At 35.3% G+C, this 20,000-nt stretch overlaps 1 protein-coding gene across 9 annotated transcripts in view; it reads right to left on the reverse strand.

Annotated features, from left to right (window-relative positions):
* Positions 1 to 20,000, reverse strand: part of FOXP2 (forkhead box P2) — a 538,178-nt gene that overhangs the window by 15,442 nt on the left and 502,736 nt on the right. For all 9 annotated transcript variants that reach the window (XM_089917495.1, XM_089917493.1, XM_089917494.1 and 6 more), the window contains 2 exons: positions 19,472 to 19,541; positions 18,528 to 18,691 (listed from right to left, as the gene is read on the reverse strand). In XM_089917495.1, the coding sequence (XP_089773621.1) occupies positions 18,528 to 18,691; positions 19,472 to 19,541 (234 nt within the window). The remainder of the gene's footprint in view (positions 1 to 18,527; positions 18,692 to 19,471; positions 19,542 to 20,000) is intronic.

The following is a 20,000-nucleotide window of genomic DNA, read 5'->3' on the forward strand; positions in this document are numbered from 1 at the left end:
AGTTATATCTTATCTACTTCTAAAGAGTTTGTTTGACCTGTCTGGCTTTCACTGACCTCCTACTTCAACCCTCCAAAGCATTTTTTTTTTTTTTGGATCATTCTGTTACCCAAAACTATAGAATCTTGGAATCCTAACACTGTATCAAACATAATTTTATCCAATGCTCCTGTTTTACAGATGAAAAAATTAGTAACTTTCCAAGAGTTATGATAAATACAGGCAGAGCCAGGACTAGTATACAACTGGCCTCTGGACTGTTTCTTGCAACCTGGTTATTCTTGCTATCTCACGTTGCCTTTATCACATGTGCTGTACTGAACTCTTTCTGGTGGTGGCTGTACTGTGTCTTGCCTACTAGACTATGAACTTCACAGATCAAGAGAGCTGTATCCATAGCAAGCACCTAGTAAATATGTGTTAACTGAATAAACGATGTGCCATCAAGGCATTAAGAGTTTCATTTGTATCAACTATAAAAGAGAAAATTTCTCTCTGGAATTAAGTGTTCTTAGAATCCTTTCACTCAGAATTAGTTTGTGAACAAGGTATCAGACCTGAGAAAGATGTAAATGAAATTTTCCCTTAAGGCTACAGTGTTAGGCTGCTCATTTACTAAAATAAACTAAAACCACAGCCAATAATTATGAATGCTCAGTTCTTAAAAATATCCGATTGCCACCAATACAATGTCTAAAAAAGAAATAAAATGTAGCAAGAGGAGTTTAAGCATCCCAGGGAATAAAATTGCTTGAAAGTTATAGTACCTATGCCTATACATTGGTGGAATCCTTTTCAATAAAAATACAATTCTATCATGATTATCTCCACTTATATTAGGTTTCTCACTTTTGGATCTCAGAGAGCTCCATGTTTTCACATGTCCTGTATGCCAATTCAAAGGAAATGAAACCCAAGGAAACCACATGCCTTTGGTGGGTTGTAGAATGAATCGGAAATTAGTCTCTTCTGCAGCCATCAGCAGTATCTTTCCCTTCTTCCTCCCATTATAGGATATGAGGGTCATTTAATTTATCTCTGGAAAAAAAGGGGCTATCTCTGTAGTGTTCATTTTTCCAAATTCTTCAGGATACCATGTGTTACTCTATTATAGGATAATTAGATTTTCTCCCAGGAAAAATGCTCCCCTTCACCAAAGAAATTCCTCTGACAACTCAAATAAAATAAAGGAAACCCTTTAAAGTAACTCCCTGTCTATGCAGTGCTCACCAATTCCTCCTTACATATCCTCTTCTCCAGTTGAATCATATAAAGTTTCTTAATTAACAGGGTATAATTTAATACAATAATTTTTATGTATTTAGTATTTTGATTAACTTATTAGTGTAGCATAAAGTAATCTTGAATAATTTAGGCACCTCATTTATAATCTCTAGTCATGCAGCAGTGGATAAGTGGTTAATACTATAGTGTTTAACAATTCAATGAGCTTTGAGGATAAAATGCTTGGGTTTAAACACTGGCTCCTTTACTTCCTAGCTGTGTGACCTTGGGGAAGTTACTTAATGTCTCTGTGCCTCTGTTTCTTTATTCATAAGGCAGAGATAATAAAGCACCTACTTTACATAGTAGTTATGAGGAGTAAATGATCTTTTGTGTATGCAAAACACTTGGAACAGTGACTGGCTCATAAGTGATCAGAGTTAGATACACTCATGATATAATTACAACCTTAAATCCTTTTTTGGAAGAAGTTATAGTATAAGTACATGGATTGCTTTTTAAACAACGTATGAACTTAATTAGCTCTAAAAACATTTTAGCCCTTCTACAAATTAAGACTTTTATTACTATATCAGAAAAGTCATAAAACAAAGATATAAGTGCCCCACATACCAAATGCCAGGCATTAGGGCTATTAAAGTATTGACTAGCTACATTTCCTCAAAGGTACATTTAAGGTATAAAAGGGACAAAATAACACAACATATTACTATAATTATTCCAAAGAATTATTTACTAACACATTCCTGAACACTACGGCACTAAGCCAAAATCTCAGGTCCTGTCTCTGACCATTTTTAGATCAACAGAGGAAAGTAAACTTCAAAGTAGAAAGACCATTGTTGAAATGTTTGGTAGGCAGAGCCCCCGCACTTACACTCCTCAGCCATCCCATCCCAGGCCTCCCTCATCATAACTTGTCAGTGAAATCATTAACATACATGCATTGAATGGTCCAGGCCTGCATCACATGTGCTATGTACACTGAAGTTTATGAAGTCTGATAATATATATTCAGCTGGAGAAACCTTAAATAGATGAACTCAAAGTTGACTAAAATATGGAAATTTTAAGAGACATAGCAATATATATAAGCCTGATAGACAATAAATTTTCTGCCAAAAGTTCTTTTAATGCTGTGGGTTGAGTCAAGTCGCCTGTGTCCATAATGGCATAAAGAGCATCAGTCTCACTTTGACAGGAAAAGCCAATAACATTATCATTATCTCCTATTGCCAATGATTACTTTAATGCGTTTATTACGTACCCTCTAGATATAAGGCACTGTGGAGGCATTTAAACATCTATCAAAGAAGTTGCAGTCTGGTATGGGAGAAATATGCACTCAAATATGTACACAATTGCCAGCCATAAGTGTCCTAAGAGGAATAGCAATTAAGTGATACTGGAGGGGTTAACAGCTGGGAGAGATTATTTGCCTCTAAGCAGAATCCCAAAGCATCTATACTCCTACTGGAATTCATTAAAGACAGTAAAGGAAGAACAAGTTCAGATGGACAGACGAGAGAAATTCTTGACTATCTATCCTGGTGATAAAACTCTTTCTGGGTTTGAAGAAGATATATTGTGGATGGCTTGGATATTCATCATGCCATTTTTCCTCCATGATTTGAAATTTATGCACGGCTCCTTTCAGTTTCGATTTGAGGTGTCTTACAGATTAAGCTGCAGTCCTTAATAGAGCCCTTAATGATAAGTAAAGTAGAAGCTACTTTGAGCAAATAGAATGAAACTATTGAAACTGAGGACTTAGGTTTTTTTTTTTTTTCTTAACTTACGAAGAAAAAGAAAAAAAAAACTAGTGGAATAATTGATTTCTTATTGTCTCATCTGTGAGATCTTGAATAAAGGATAATAAATAGACTTATTTGTAACGTATCTTAAGGCAGGAGTCTATGAAGTCTGGATTGGATAATCTATCCAGCACTTCATTTGTTTACTGGGCACCTAATACATACCAAGCATCTAGGTTATCACAGAAGAGTACAAACTTCTGGCATAGAAGGGCAGAGACAGCAGGTAGACATATTTACCTTGACAGTCACTTCGGTAGTTCTTCTAAACCTGATGAAATATGTCCTGTTCCTTTAAGTGGATTTGGAAGTAACTTCATCTTTGATTTTAAAGCAAATTATCGATTTGGTAGATAATGAGTATTCATTTAAACGAGAATCCAGGAATTAATTGTGAACAGTTTAAAAATTGTTCTGTCAGTGAAACACAAGATGTCCAATTCAACTACTCCAAGTCCACTACCTATTACTTACTACAGAAAAGCAGTGATTTAAATTTCTTGCTTGAAGAAGGAATAGCCAACCTCCTAATTTGATGTAATTTACACTTAGGAGAATTAGAAAGCTATTTGGACCTTCTTTAGATAGTTAGAGGGAAAGTATTCAGTGGTGGAGAGACATAAAGTCTGTTAATACTTCCTGACAGAAAGGTTGAAAGTCAGTAGCTGAAATGGAAATACTTCTACAAGGATAAACATTACTTCTTGCTAGAAGTGAAAAAATCAATTCAATAAACATTATTTGCAAACTACTGGTCTAGGGGCTGATACAGAAAATGGTTCCTGTTCTCATACAGTTTTTAGTCTAATAGACTAAAAATAGTATAGAGGAAGTAAGACATACACACAAGTGTATAGAGGAAGTAAGACATACACACAAGTAACTTCGATGCCAAGCAGAATGTGATCTATACCATAACAGACAAAGTGTTATGAAAGATGGGAGAGAAATTCTGGCAATGCATTCAGTCAATGATCTATGACGGAGGAAGTTGTCACTTCACGTAGGCTTTGAAATATATGAAAATGTTCATTACGCAGAGTTGAGGAAAAGGGCATTCTGAGTGGAAATGGGAAAAATAGAGAATTTTATATGTGTTGTAGGAACGCTGAGAGTGTGTAGAGGCCATGGGGAAAGAAGGGTTGGTGATAAACAAATATGTTAGAAAGCAGAACAAGGTCAGATGGTGAAGTGCCCTTGAGTTGCATTTATGGAGTTTAAAATTTATTCTCTGACAGCTGAAGGGCTATTGATGGTTTTTGAGCATGGCAGTGAAAAGATAGAAGAGTTTTAGGAGGATTAATTTGCAAAGCGTAGATGGAACGTAGGCCACTGGAGGTAAGGTAACCAGCTAGTTTACTAAAACAGTGTAATAAGGTCATGATGGCCAGGAATAAGGTAGCAGGATTAGAAACGTGGAGAGAAGTGAAGAATTAAGGGTATTGGTTGTGGACTAAAAAGTTTTGTATATACTTGCTTTTAAATTTATATGTATGTGAAATAGTTCCCTTCTACACTCTACCAAGAAGACAGAAGAGCCTAAATCTCTGTCAAAAATTCTAAAAGTTAAAATAGATGATGACTCTTCATAACTCATTCAATTTTGATGAATCTTTATATTTGTCATTTTAATCGCTCGAGGAAGAGGGGAAGCAGATCCTGGAATGCTTGGATATCGGAAAGTAGAAGATGGGAAGATTTTGAAACAAATTTCTCTACAGTCCTCATTGTGATTAAGTTGCTAGCAGAAGCAATGGCCACGTTCATAAAGGCTGCTGATACTTGATCTCTGGAAATTTTGTTTTTAATTTTCAGTCTGAGTTCTTAAGTCATCTTAAAGAAAAATATATTTTAAACTGAATATTGAGGGAAAATGGCATAAAAAAAGTGTGGACACTTTTTCAAGTGAAAAAATACAGTATACCCAGGGACGAGTAGCAAAGAAGAAAAGGGTGAGTCTTTTTAAAAGTAGGTAACATATACCCTTGAGGGTCTTGCTAAGGATCTCCAAATAATTGGTGAATTTTCAATGCCCCTACCCTATCATCAGCTTGGAGATTAATGAACTCTAAGCTATGGTTCCCAAATTCCTATCCAGTCTCCTCTCTAGGCAGATTGTCCATGCCAAGGCAAAAGAATGATCTATTCTCTGAATGAGACTCATGCTTTATGTCTTAGTCACCTTTGCTCATACACTCAAATCCTTTGTATCTATCTTCTCTTTCCTCATCTCTGCTTAATGTAGGTTGAAAAATTTAAGATTGCTATTTCTGTAAGCAAAAAAGAACCCAGTCAAATATCAATAATTTCATAAAGTTCAACCTAAAAATTGATTTCATGTTAAGCATAACTCAAAGCTATCTCCTCCATGAAGATTTTCATGATTCTTCATGTGCATATGTACACTTAATTTGCAATTTGGTTATAACTCTCTTCCTTCCTTTACTTGGACTCCCTCCTTATCTTTGTACATATCCATCCCTCGATTAGAGTTCTACCTCTTTGTAGATAACAGATCACCTGCCAGTTTCCAACAGACTATGTTGCACATAATAGGTGCTCAAGAAACGTTTATTCAACTTAAATGAATGAAACATCTCTGCTCTATTCAACCTGCCAAGCTTCTACCAGAAGGAAATGCAAAGTAGCAGTTGGATTTTATGCTCTAGTTTAATTGCTCAGTGTTACAGCCCACCCTCATAATGGCATATACCAAAAACACAAAGAGAGGACTAGCTACATTACTAGACTGATCTGTTGCCTAAAGAAATGTGTTGCTCCTTGTGAAATTTATAAGTACCCAAGGCATCAATGAAAGGCAGAAGAAATGTTATTGTTGCCAACATCCTACAGCAGAGTCAAATTATAATGGAAAACTTTACCTTTTTTGATTGTGATCACACTGTATATTCTCTAGAGAAATGTATATTGTCTTCATTCTCTCCTTAATTTAAGACTAAGTAAAAGATCCTATAAACTGTTCCTATTTTTCCTTTAAAATAAGGAAGTACTATGAATAAAGTTCTCTGAAACTGAGATGTTCAAAACATGTTTAAGTCAATAGATGTTAGACTATAGAATCACAATGGTGTTTCTTTATTTAGATATCATCAAGAGAATAGATCATTCTTTTGCCTTGGCATGGGCAATCTGCCTAGAGAGGAATACTTGTAGGATGAGACTGGACAGGAATCTGGGAGCAATATCTTAGAGTTATACAGTGTCATCATTTATGAGTAATTCAGTGGCACAATGTAAATTTGATTGGGCCCTTCATAAATACAATATTTTTTAATACTAATGATAAAAATTTTAAGTCTTAAATGTTATGATAGATGTCAACAAATGCTGTGAAGAAAAACTTACAATTAATGGCTCATCTCTACAATATGGGCGATTTCAGGCAATGTAAAGTTAATTTAATCAAACATTTACAAGTCAAGACTAAAGGTAAGACTAGGTAAAATTGTTTTTATGTGGTTTACTCATTTTAGGAGACCCCCTTATATCTTTCTTCAGATAACCCTAGTTGTTCGAGAGAAAGTTAAATACATTAAATAACATATACTTATTGAAAAAGAGTAATAAACATGATACATGAGATATGATACATGATACATCTTAAAAATCCTATAAGAGGGCTTCCCTGGTGGCACAGTGGTTGAGAGTCCACCTGCCAATGCAGGGGATATGGGTTCGTGCCCCAGTCCAGGAAGATCCCACATGCCATGGAGCAGCTGGGTCCGTGAGCCATGGCCACAGAACCTGCACATCCGGAGCCTGTGGTCTGCAACAGGAGAGGCCACAGCAGTGAGAGGCCCTCATACCGCAAAAAAAAAAAAAAAAAAAATCCTATAAGAATAATTGCCCTAGCATACCTGAAGGATATAACATGTTTCTATCAGTAACTGCGGATCATTAATATAAAAAACGTTACTCCCCAGATAACAGTCAAAAACCTATCCTCAGAAATAGCATTAAGGTCTTCACGCTTCAGTTTTACTATGAAAAATAATTTTATTTGGCCCAATATAGCAATCTTTATCCAGTGAAATGAATTTATATATACAGTACACCGAGAAACATACTGAACGTACTGAAATATGTGTAGACCTTAAACCACACATCTATTTCCTACTCAATACTGATTTATTAAAGTTCTTGACGTTTAAGTTTCTTGATACTTCTACTTAATTTAGTTTGTATACCTTTAACCTACATGGGATACATTGATTAACTCTAAAAGAAAATGTTTACAAATCATACAAATTCTTCGTTATCTCATATATTGTTATATCTTAACTGTTGACTAATGACATTAAAAAATATCAGAATAGACTGAGTATCGCTACAGGCTAAGGCTGTCCATTGATTTGCATAGGTTTTGACTCACAAAATAGCATCAAAAATTTTGTAATTAAAAGGAAATACTTAGAGAAGATGAGACTTCCTTTTAACTGTCTACAATGTCTATTTAGTACTTGGCACAAAGCCGTTGAATGAATAATGATAACTATTATAAGCATTTAAAAATCAAAGTGTATGATTACCACTTTGTAATTTCATATGTGTTTGAATACATTTTTATTCAATTAGTTCAAATTTGCCAATGGCAAAACCTTCGTGCTTACCACATAAGTATCATTGTTTTGGAGATGTAAAATGGATTCCAAAATACAAACACAGACTCCTTTATTAAAATGGAAGATTTAGTTTCATGATGGCTCACTTTTTGGTTTTGTTCGTTATTTTTGAGTAGCTATCCTGGAAGCTATAACCACATCAAATAAAACATTTTTTCTTTTTTTTTTTGCGGTACGCGGGCCTCTCACTGTTGCGGCCTTTCCCGTTGCGGAGCACAGGCTCCGGACACACAGGCCCAGAGGCCATGGCTCACGGGCCCAGCCACTCCGCGGCATGTGGGATCTTCCCGGACCGGGGCATGAACCCGTGTCCCCTGCATCGGCAGGCGGACTCTCAACCACTGCGCCACCAGGGAAGCCCAAATAAAACATTTTTAAAAAGTCATTTTTTTCCCAAAGAAGTTTCACAGGGAAACTGGTAAAATAATTGATGCTCATTCAGAAAGCATATGAAAAATGGAGATTGTGGAAATTCAATTTTACTCATTTCCTTCTAGTATATGTACAAGGAAATGATATAATTATATTTGGAATTTAATGGTAGATTTATAAAAACTGCAAGTTTAGGTATCTCCATTTGTACAAAGTCAGGTTGAAATGAGAAACAATTCACATTTCTTAAATTAAACATTTGTAACTTTTAGAGTAATATTTTATTTAGGAAGTATTTTAGTTTAACATATCACAGAAATAACCTAAAAAATGAAACTAAAGTTTTAAATGGAAAAGTTTACTTTTAAAAGAAAACATTTTGCAAGTACTTTCTAAACTGAGAAATGATCTTAGGCTAATGTGAGTAATTAAACAACTGAAGTTATTTATACAGTCATTAAGAAATTATTTAATTAATCCTATTTATGATTTTATTCTTTTGAAATGATAACTCTGATTTCTTTCACTATAATCTAGATTTTTATATTCCAAATTAAAGCACACATTAGAGAAATATTTAATTCTCGTGTACAGAAGTGAATAAGGTCATATAATTAAAAACAGCTAGAAATGATAAATTAGCTCTTATTTTATCGATTAAGAAATTATAAAACAGATCTTTACTACTATGATTCAATATTTTTCCAATTTTATTGTTTTTCAAGACTGTTTTCTCTCTTGTAAATTAACATTTACCACAGACATTCTTATGTTGAACGAACTGACCTTCCTTTTGATTTGGATGAGTTTGAACATAGTTGCCATTAGGACAGTACCCAGAACCATTATTCCGGTTCAGTAGATAAAATTCCTGCTTATTTCTGGATGAAAAGGAAAATATTCCTCCTCTCAGAAATGTACAACCATTAAAAGAGGATAGAAAAATTGGAGTGATGATTCCTCATGCCATATATACCTTGTTTAGTTTACTTTATTCAGAATGTAATTAGAAAATGCCCTACAAAGTTTCTCGTACCTTTTCACTGTGGCTAAGGACAAACAGCCAAATAAATTTTAATTTTTCATCTTGAAGTCAGAATACAACTTTAATACTAATATATTTAATAAATCTTGTAACTCCCATGTTCTACTTTCTAGAAAATGCAGCCATTTAAGTGTTTGATTGCAAAGGAATATTATATTCTGATAATTGTAATAACATTTTCTCTTCTAAGCTACACACTGCCATTCTTAAGAATGCATTTTATAATTCTATTCTACATCCCAAAAGATCTGACCCCAAGGTAGAGTTCCAAAGTTCTATTTAAAGTCAACAGAAGTTCTAAGAAATATAACAAAAAGGTGGATTAAGGTTAATGAAACCTAATTTTATAAATCGCATGCATATATATATATAAATGTATATGAAATTTCTCTAAGATTTCTTGTCCTTACCTTCAACATTATATTATAATTTATTCAAATTTATACAACATTGTTTAAAGAAACTGGATTTTACATGATTTGGAGGCTCACTCCCAAATGATTTCACATAGTTTTGCTGTAGTGCAGATTATAAAAAGCACAATTAAATTCTTTAAGATTTACCATTTGATTTATAAAAGTAATAGATGTGATCAGAACAGCTGTAATAAAATGAAAATATAAATGTAATTACTTTGCTCATTGAGGAGTACAAATATACTGTGCTCAACCTCAGAATCAAAACAGTTGCCCATTGAGATACAATTGGTACCATTCCATTTTGTGTCTCATAAATGGTAGCTTTCAGTAAACATTCAGGTATAGATCTAAGGACTTTTATATTTCTAATCTAGTGGTCAGAGAAATAAAAGAAAATCTAAATTACATCTTGACATTTGGCCATTCAGTCAGCTTTGCTGCTGCTCCAAAACTCCTTTGAACCATTCATCCAAAAATCGTTTTTGCCTTGTTCCTTGGACCAAGTTTCAGTCAGAAATGTCAGGATGGGCATATGGCACACAAAGTATATGTTCCTGTTTCTCTCTAATTTCTCACTGATAATTAGGGTTCTGATTCCTTGAAGATCAGGACTTCAAAGTCCTATAGTTGGGCTATAGTATGGCTCTGGGCAGCCCTCGCTGACATGGCTCACCCATCTTTTCTGGACTGTTGTCTGTTTCCTTTGCCAAGCTGCCCTGATGGGATGCTGCCCATTCACTGCCCGCTCCTGGTGAAGCTGTTTCTTGGATATCTTGACAGAGATGGCTCTTCACCAGAATTACATATGGTTCGTGTCATTAGGTCTATCTAATCTGTGAGACTGGCTGCTCTGCTGGAGTTATTCCTTTGCTCAAATTAAACCGTAAGACTGACTCAATGTTCAGTTTCCTCCTGAACTGTGCTTAGCTATGCTGTTAGATCTTAGCACGAGAATGGAATAGGGAGTAAAAACAATATCTTTTATTCTAAATCTAGTAGATTATGTCTTTCTCTGACCTGCTAATTAACAAAAGGGACCTGAGATTTAGTGTTGCAAATGGTAAATTTATCAAGAGTTAGATAACATTACGTGACCAATGATTACTTCTGCTCCTGCCTTTTAAATGTCTTGCTGATGTTATACCATTTTCAGTGCTCAAAGACTAAGATAATGTTGAGCAAACTGAAGAATGTCAGTTTCCACTAGTTATGTGAAATTATTTGTCATCTGTTGCTTATATAAATTGTTTAATTCTATCCTAATGATAGAAACTACTTATGGAATGTAGGAACCCTGAGATCAAGTTTTAAACTGTGTTTATTAGTGTCAAAGTTTTAAAATACATTGCTGTACTTATTTGAAAGGTCAATTTAAAATTCTCCCAAAGTAGTCAAAATGAATATAATTTTAACACATATTAAAATATAATTTCTTATGTAAAGTATCTTCACATTAAGTAATATTCTGAAGTGATCGTCAACTTTACATAATAAATACCTTTAGTCATAAAATACCCATATCGCCTAATAGACATCCACTTCCCTAAGCCCTATGTCAAGAGCTGAAGTTAAAATACCATATGGGTATACATGGTACTATGGTATTTTCTCCTGGTACTAGAAGGAAAAAATACTGAATAACAATATTAATTTTTAAACAATTCAGTCAATTACTTTTTGACCCTCTAAGGCTCAAATAGTGTTAGTGCAAAGGAAGATGTACCTCCTAACAAAGTATCTTCTTTAGATATAAAACAGAAGCAGTAGGCTACAATACTGTCACCTAAAAGTTTTCTGACACCCTTTGCCTAAATTGCGGGCATTCATAACAGAAAACTTAAATACCATCTGTATAGTTCTATAAAAATCCTTTAAAACCCTACAGGAACCCACAAATTTCCACTATTGGCACGGTGGGGATACAGCACTTTTTAGCTGAAGGCAATGTATCTCTGGGAGGATCTTTTTTATTAGGAGGAACTAGAATGAGCTGTAAGTGCCACATACGGGGACTGGAATAATGTAAAAAAGAACAGTGGCTACTGAGCCATACTTGTAGCACTTAAAAAAAAAGATGAGATAATAAAGAGCTGGCATAGTCATAAGTTCTGTACCATCGCTTTGGAAAGAGATCTCAAAGCTAACTAGCAAAGTTAATAAAAAAGTTTAGAGGTTAAATAAAAATAGAATTAAATCAGAATAAAATTATGAGGCCCAGAAATGTTAGGGGAAAAAAATTAAAGATAAATGAAAAATTGTGAATTAAAAAAATCTGTGAAGACATGTAAAGCAAAAATATGCTTTTATGTTTAGAGCTCTTCTTAATGCAACTTAATGATCCAAAATATCAGCAAAAAATAGTGCAGGCTTAACAGGCATGAAAACAACGAGCATTCCACTTGTTCAAGTTGTCAGCCACTTTCAACTGCTTTCCTCTGATATACAGAGCCACTCCAATTTCAAATGCCTTTGTCCACAGAAAGATCTAAGATCTGTAGGGATTTTATATAAAATATCACCAACCAAAGGTGTAGGGTCTGCAAATTCTACATGTGCCTACAAACAGCAATTTAAATTTTAAGGCAGCCACAGAGAATAGAAGGAAGAAAGGTAATATTATATACTTGAACATTTTCATTATGTTTCATGACACTTCACAATTTATATTAGATTTTCAATACTGTTGCACAAAATGGGCATCTAGCAGTCCCTTTTAGCTGTCTTTGGTTGCAAAGTATTATTGCTAGGAGAGGCTGAAGTTTATCATTGGAGTGGTATAACGAACTGAGGTTCTCAAGAAGCAGAGGGTGTTGTAAGGATGACTGACTGGGACATGCAATGCATGGAAAGTTCTGGGGCGTGTAGAATGTGCATTCAACATGTTAATAAAAAAGATTAATGTGATCTCCATTGTAGTCCTGGAATAACACTACACTACTCCTTTTGTGCGATGCCGCAGACCTTGATTTCCTTGCCCTAAAGTTTTGGCTTCGAAGAACACAACAAATATATTTTCTAGTCTTACATGAGCCATATTAACATTCTGATTCTATACAGAAGTTCATTAACTCGCAAACTTCAAACATTTGCTTTAATAAGAGGCAGAAAAAATAATCACCTGCAACTAATATAGAATATTAGCAAGTAGAACTTTGAAATGGCACGGAGGCTAAGAGGATTCAGGAATGACACGTAAGAAATGATCTGAAAACTCAACAGTAGGAGACTCTAATAATCAGAAAGGGGAACGGCATGACAATGGAAGGCTTTGTGCGTGGAGCCCTCCATACAAAACCAGCTCAGGAAGAACATTCGTTTTGATCTCTAGAAACAAAATTTGAAAATATAAAAATGGGAACCTCATTTAACATTTTCATAAGAGAAAGAAAAGGCAAACCTGGGCCAACTTACTGAGAGTGAGGAGAAACAACTGCTTAATAAAAAAGAAACAACTGATTTGAACTAAATATGGCGGGTACATCATTAAATTTCTCTTTTGCCTCAGGTTTGGAAGGAGAAAGGAAATGGATTGATTCTACCAGTGTGAGTTCACCTTCCAGGTCTTCTCCAAACGTTTTCTTCTCTTTTCATTCATTTAAGTCTAACACATGGGAGAAGAAAGTAAGTTCAAATTATTTCCACCTGAACATAGCATCAATCCTAACTCTTCAGGTAGTTTTTATGAGAGGCAAACACCGGTATAAAATAGGAATCTAAAGTAATTTTATCTATAATCTATAAAACTCTGAAAAGTCAGGTAATCAGGGAATATTGGCGCTGAGGTGCAGAAGGGAAGAGTATTATCAATTGTAATGATACTTAGACTCTTACAGGAAGTATTCTTTACTTTTGTTCAGACCATGATGGGTCTAGATCTCTTACAACAGCAGCAGAAAATAAATTTTAGAAATCTACTTGATCGAAAAGAGTCAAAACAATTTCAAAAAATTATTAGGTAAAATCTGTATTATTCCACCTAACTTTAACCTGTCCTACTTTCTGCTAAAATCCTCTTGAACATACATCTGATTAATACTGTATTAATCGCAATAATTTTTTTTTTCATTTCCCCTTCAACAAAATAAATACAATTTAACAAGTTCTGGGAGGATAATCACGAATGCGGTGAAGGCCTGTCACTTGCTATTGACATAACTTTGGACAATTATAAAATACATATTAACTAAATAATTAAAATTAAAAATAAAAGTTCACAAACACACTCTGCCAATATTTAGAAAGATCTCTTAGCTAGCATTCGATTTCATTATCTCTTCTTCCTAAAAATCTCTTCTTCTCCCTTCTTCAGAGTTCTAAGAGAATCCTGGATTGTACTTTTGGAGAAATTACCTCGTGAAGTCAAACCATTTCTCATTAACTGTTACCTCCCATTTGATTCTTCATAATCACTATCACATGGTTATTGAGTGCTTACTTTGTATGGTATAATGTGTCAGGGGTTTCATATACTATAATATGTCTAAAACCCAGTCTTTGTCCTTAAGTGACCTGCCATTAAGCCAGAGATAACTGCAAAATGAGCATGCACATGTGCAAGCACACATGTGCGTGACCACACACACACACACACACACACACACACACACACACACTGCGTTAGTTCCAGATAATGATATAAGCAGCCAGCTCTTCAGAAATGTGGAGCAGAATGTAGGTCCTGACTGCAAAATTACTTGGGAAAGCCGCCTGGAAAAATAGGATGAGGCCCTTAAGGAAAGGTAGAATTTAGGTAAGAGAGGAGAATGAAAAAGGAAAGGGAAGAAAGGCAAAGAGTTAAGGCAAAATAAATGCACTAATTTGGCAAAAGCCTTCATTCAGGGCACTCTAAGAGTGAAAGCCACAGTGCGGGGAAGTGTTACATATGGAGCGTCAAAATGAAGAATATGGATGATAATTTGGCCTTTCTTGTTCTCTAAAAATAATTTATAAGAAGCACTAAACCATAGTTATTCTACTCTTCCAAAGCTTCAAAACATCTTTTCTATCAACCTCAGGAATACTTTATTTTACTATTCTGGAGTTGAATAAAAAGACTAAATGAAGAAACAGTTTCAATTTTGTTTTTTCCTGAATCTAAGGACATTTACGTTCTTGGATTCAGCAAGTAGGATAATACTGAATTCATCACCATTTCCCCCCTTGAGCCCGTCCTCTTGTGCTCTCTATTTCTCTTCACAGGCTTTTACAGTTGCTATGATTTTTCCTAATTTTCCTCTTTGCCCCCAGCATTCAATCAGTTGTCTTGTTCTGTATTTCTCTTCACAGCACTTGTATGGATTCCTTGCTGTCCACTCGCTGTCTTGTACTTAAGTCAGATACTACATCCTGCAAGGACTCATCTTCTGCTCCCAATCTCTCCCAACTCCAGAATATCCTACCTCACCTGAGTTTCATTCAGGCATGCTTCATTCAGTACACGTTCAGATTACTCTTCCTAAAGCACATCTCTGGTCGTGTGAAACCCAAGCTTATAACATTAGTAAGTTCCATACTGATCAAAACAAACACCATAGCTTGACATTTAAAGCATTCAATAGTCTGGTCTCCTTTGGTATATTCTACATTCCTGTCAAACCTCATATGCAATGTTCTCCGGGCAGATATCGTGAGCTCCTGTTCTGGGCTGATATTATTCTATTTGGATTGTTCGTTGCCTCCAACCTCAGGTAACATCTTCTTATCTCAAAAATCTCTTATCTCGTTGAGTCTGAGTAAGGTGCTGCCTACCATAAATTCCTGTCTCACATTCTTTCACTTCTTATGGATCTGCTTACTTCATGAATTATAAGAGGAAGTGGGAGGAAAAGCAAAGGGACTGACTACCAAAGAAAGTAACCATACAGTTATGGAGAGCCTACAAAAAATGTATTAAAATGCAAAATTGTTTTATATTGTTTATGGTCTCCTTTACAGCAGTAATGAGGTTTTACAAGAGGTAATATAAATCAGTAACTCTGAATACAGCACTATGAGGGACACAGGGAGCAATTATTATATTCCAGGCACTTGTTTTATTTGCAAGAATCCTATGAGGTACATATTATTATGACTTACCTCACTTTCAGCTGAGAAAACTGAGGAAACAAATAAATCGTACTCAGCTGTTAAGTGCTAAATCTGGGACTGGAACCACCACAGTCTGTCACCAGAGCTCATATACTAATACCACTAGGCCCCTCTGCCTCTTGCTAACAGTTGCATCAGCTTAACTTACTCCCTCCCCTCCCCCAACCAATGACAACAATGACAACAAGGACCAGTACCATGATTTCATTTCAGGACACATGACTATGCTACTGAAATGTAAAAAAATTCTTTCACTTCTGCTTAATTTTCAAAAAGTACTTTGAAGTGCATTCAATTATATGCAGACAAATTTTTTTTTTTTTTTTTGGCGGTACGCGGGCCTCTCACTGTTGTGGCCTCTCCCGTTGCGGAGCACAGGCTCAGCGGCCATGGCTCACGGGCCCAGCCGCTCCGCGGCATGTGGGATCTTCCCGGACCAGGGCACGAACCCGTGTCCCCTGCGTCGGCAGGTGGACTCTCAACCACTGCGCCACCAGGGAAGCCCATATGCAGACAAATTTTGATGGAGCGAATTAGATAATATTTTCCTTTGTCTAATAATGTACATAAAATGCTTTTTAAGTCCGAGCATCTTAAAACTCTATAAAGATGAAGACATAGAATACTGAAGTGACATTCCATCAATAATATTTGACATCCAACATACAAAACGTTTATGACCGCAGCAGAAACAGATTCAAAGAGAGAATGTTGACTCAGTATTCTGCAAGATAATTAAACATGATTATAATTTATATAATTTAGGAAAAAACAAGATTTGGTCTTCCTCCAATTTTTGCCTTTTCTGAAATCTATTTCCAATAAGCTGAGGGAAGCTTTCCTTTTATCTCTCTATGGAAAAAACACATAAATATTTTTCACATGCACTAATTCATATAAGCATAAAATGTACGATATATTGACTAAGAACATCTTAGTTTTCTAAGCCCATAGTGGCACCACATCAGGAGTTAAATATACAATTTTTATATATTGTTTTACACACACTATTTTTTCTGAGGTATTTTATAATTAAAGCGTAACTAAATAACAAAACGAAAAAATCGAAAATAGCAATTGCCAAACGAAAAATGCTAGTAACCTAATAATGCTGTAATTTAGCCCAATTATTATTTCGGGTTCTAAAACACAATGTTTAATAAACTATCGTATTGAATCATTCATTTTTTATTTTAATATCCTTATCACTGGACACATATGTTTTAAAAACCACCTCCCTACATACCCTCTATATATCGTTCATAACAACCCCTGTATGTCATATAGGAGCGCAAGGAGTTGCATTAATAGCTGAAACACTTTTATTAGGAATACATTTCATTTCTCTGAAATTGGTCTTTTTTAAAGGGGGAAAACAGCATCTAACTCTTGTTTGCTCTTTAAAGTTTTATTCTTGTAGCATTTAATACAGGGAGCAAGCATCAGCATACTCAGGAGAATGGCTGAAAGTAAAAGGCCTCAAGCTACCCACTGCATGGCTGGGAGGATAAAGCAGGGATATAGAAACTTCTGTTGGATTGCTCACTTGCCTTGTGTGAGAGCACCACTACTCTTAGGAGCATATATCCATATGTTCTCCCTACTTCCAGTTTTATCACTTCTTTTGTATTATTTAACACATCTAAAGACACTTCCAAAAGACAAATTTTTCCATTTTGAAAAAGTAATGGTTTGGAACCTGATAAAATATATTAATGTTCACCGTGTGTTTTTCACAAAGGCGATAGAGTAAAAGTGCTATAAAGCAATTAGGCACATGGTCTTAAAGGCATTAATATGTCAAATAGAATGAGATGTCTCAAAAATCAACAAAAGTAATATCCGGTGAAATGTCAAATGGAAATAGGCTGCTAGAAAGACCATATTTCGCTTTCAGGCCTCTGACTAGATATTTAGTACAAAAGTAGGGGAGGAAAATATAAGAATGAGAGGAAGTACTGTTCTTACCTCAATAACCTGAAATTAGAAGTATGTGATGTTTAACTCTCAGAAGTATGGACATTAAGTTAAAACTCATTCTAACAACTGAATGGATTGTTCAGGATTCAGATTCTAACTTTTCCTCCTGAACTCTAAGTTCTAGCAGGGTCCATACTTTTTAGTAAACAAGAAACTGATATGCTTGGCCTATTGAATAAGGCCAGGCATTTTTTCAAGTGTCACACACATTTCTGAAATCTACAATACATCAATTTTTAATACATCTACTCTCTCAGCTCCATTAAAAAGATGGTAGGGGAAAGATTTTAGAGTAATTAATGATATAGTTAGCTGCTAAATATTAATAGGAATCGTAGTCTTGCATAAAATATAACATATAAACCTTGCCAATACAGACGCACCAGTAATTAAAGTTGAATATGTAATTACACTGATTTATAAGACAGGCAAAAAGTTACACTTTACCAGCTTCTATATAAACTGTGTCTAACAGTTAAACTTTGCATTTTACGGTTTATAAAAACGGGAAATATTTGACTACAGTTCATAAATGGTTTAGAGACCTGTAACAGTAGTAAAAATTATGACAACTTGTTCCATCATGAATATTCTTATTGGACCATACAAACCAAACTGTGATAATGATCCATAAGATGGAGACTCATCTTAGACACCGCTATACTCCCAAGAGAATGTTAGTAGTACTAAGAATTTGTAGAGGACTGCTAGTACAATCATTATAGGACACTGGAGAGAATCTAAAAGGTTTATTAAAAGCAGTTCTGATACACTTTTCCGTGTCACAAACACGGTGCAGTTTAACTCCATTTAAACTTGTATTTTTTACTTATCCACCATTCAAAACTTCAGAAGACTAGTAAATACTAGAAGCATAGGAATATCGGTTCTTCCCCTTTTGGAGTCTGTTAGCCCCACTTACATGTGCGGCTGAGGTGAGCAGCCCGGGCTGCTGTTCCCATTGCTGTCGATGTGATCCAGGGAACCATTGAGGTCTTCGTGGACAGCCTGCAGCAGGCCGCTGGAGGTGTTATTGATCAGTCCAGGGTTACTTAGCAAAGGTAAACTGCTCTCTGCCAAGGCAGCCTAGTGAAATGAAGAGGGTGTGAGACAACTTTGGAAATGCCCTTCCAAATGCTTTTTAAAACATCTATCTTCTTCTAACGGGTTTCAATTCTGATACAGGTATTTTAGAAGCATTTCAATAAAATGTATGGGAAAGACAAACGTCCCTAACTGGCAACTTGTGGCAGCAATACCAAGGAAATTAAGTGTGATGTTCAACTGAAACAATAGTTCTCCCAGCAAACTTTCTCACTCAGGTTTCAGCATCCCACATAATGAAATAGTGTATCCTCACGTATAGCGAAATACCCCAAGATAATACAAGCAGTTGCTCCGCTGTTTAAAAATGACCAGAACTTAACTCAAAATAAAGAAGACCTGACATTTGCCTCCTCTGCATAAAAATTATATATTATAATTAAACTTTAAAGTTTTTGCCACAAGCACCATGTTCCCCAACACTACGATGTGAAATCATTTATGACAGCCTGGATAAATATTAATGCACAGCCACATGCATTTGCAAAAGCTTCTATCAATCTAGCCTTCGCAGGAAAACCGAGTGTTCCAGATTTTGCCACAGGGTGTCCTTCTTGCTTCTTCACATCAAAAGTAGCTTGAATTAGAACCAGTGCTTTCTACAGTACTAGGTACTACAACTTACTTGGATGATAAACCAACTATTAAGAATAATCACAATCTCACCTAAGTACAAAGCCAGGCCAAAAAAAAAAAAAAAAAAAAAAAAAAGCCGAAACATTCAGACCCGAGGATAATGGGAAGCACATTTAATGATATTACCTGTAAGCTGGCATTCAGAGCTGCTCCATAGCCTAAACTGGTAGGTATATTTTTTACTAAGGTTGGGCTTCTGGAAGAAAAAAAAAAATAAAGGCTATTTATAAGTCCAAATGTAAAGGATGTGGCTCTCAATAATCTCAGGTAAAAAGATACGTTCTAGCTTGTTGCCTCACACTACTAGTCCAGAATGGATGTACGTAAGACCACAGACCAGGGGACAGAGTCCAAATATGTAATTCTCTACATAGTATATATACATATATCAATTTGGTCCAGGAATGTAAGTAATGAAACTTCAGACTACGGTGTGCAGGCGAAGTGGGGCATGACCTTGAGGATCCCTAAACCTGTTTCTAGCTACGCGGAGGTTTTACTTCCAAGAGGAACAGCATCCATATAAAATTTTTAAAAATGTAAATATACAACACAATTACCAATTCGATGCAATCAGGAAATAATTAATGGTTAATTTCTAGAACACGATGAATTAACATAACAAATTACCATAGTTAATTAAATGACAACATAA

Source organism: Delphinapterus leucas, chromosome 9 (genome assembly GCF_059928025.1).
Source record: "Delphinapterus leucas isolate spDelLeu-1000000601 "Yukka" chromosome 9, BTC_Dleu_Yukka2, whole genome shotgun sequence".
Classification (NCBI taxonomy): Eukaryota; Metazoa; Chordata; class Mammalia; order Artiodactyla; family Monodontidae; genus Delphinapterus; species Delphinapterus leucas.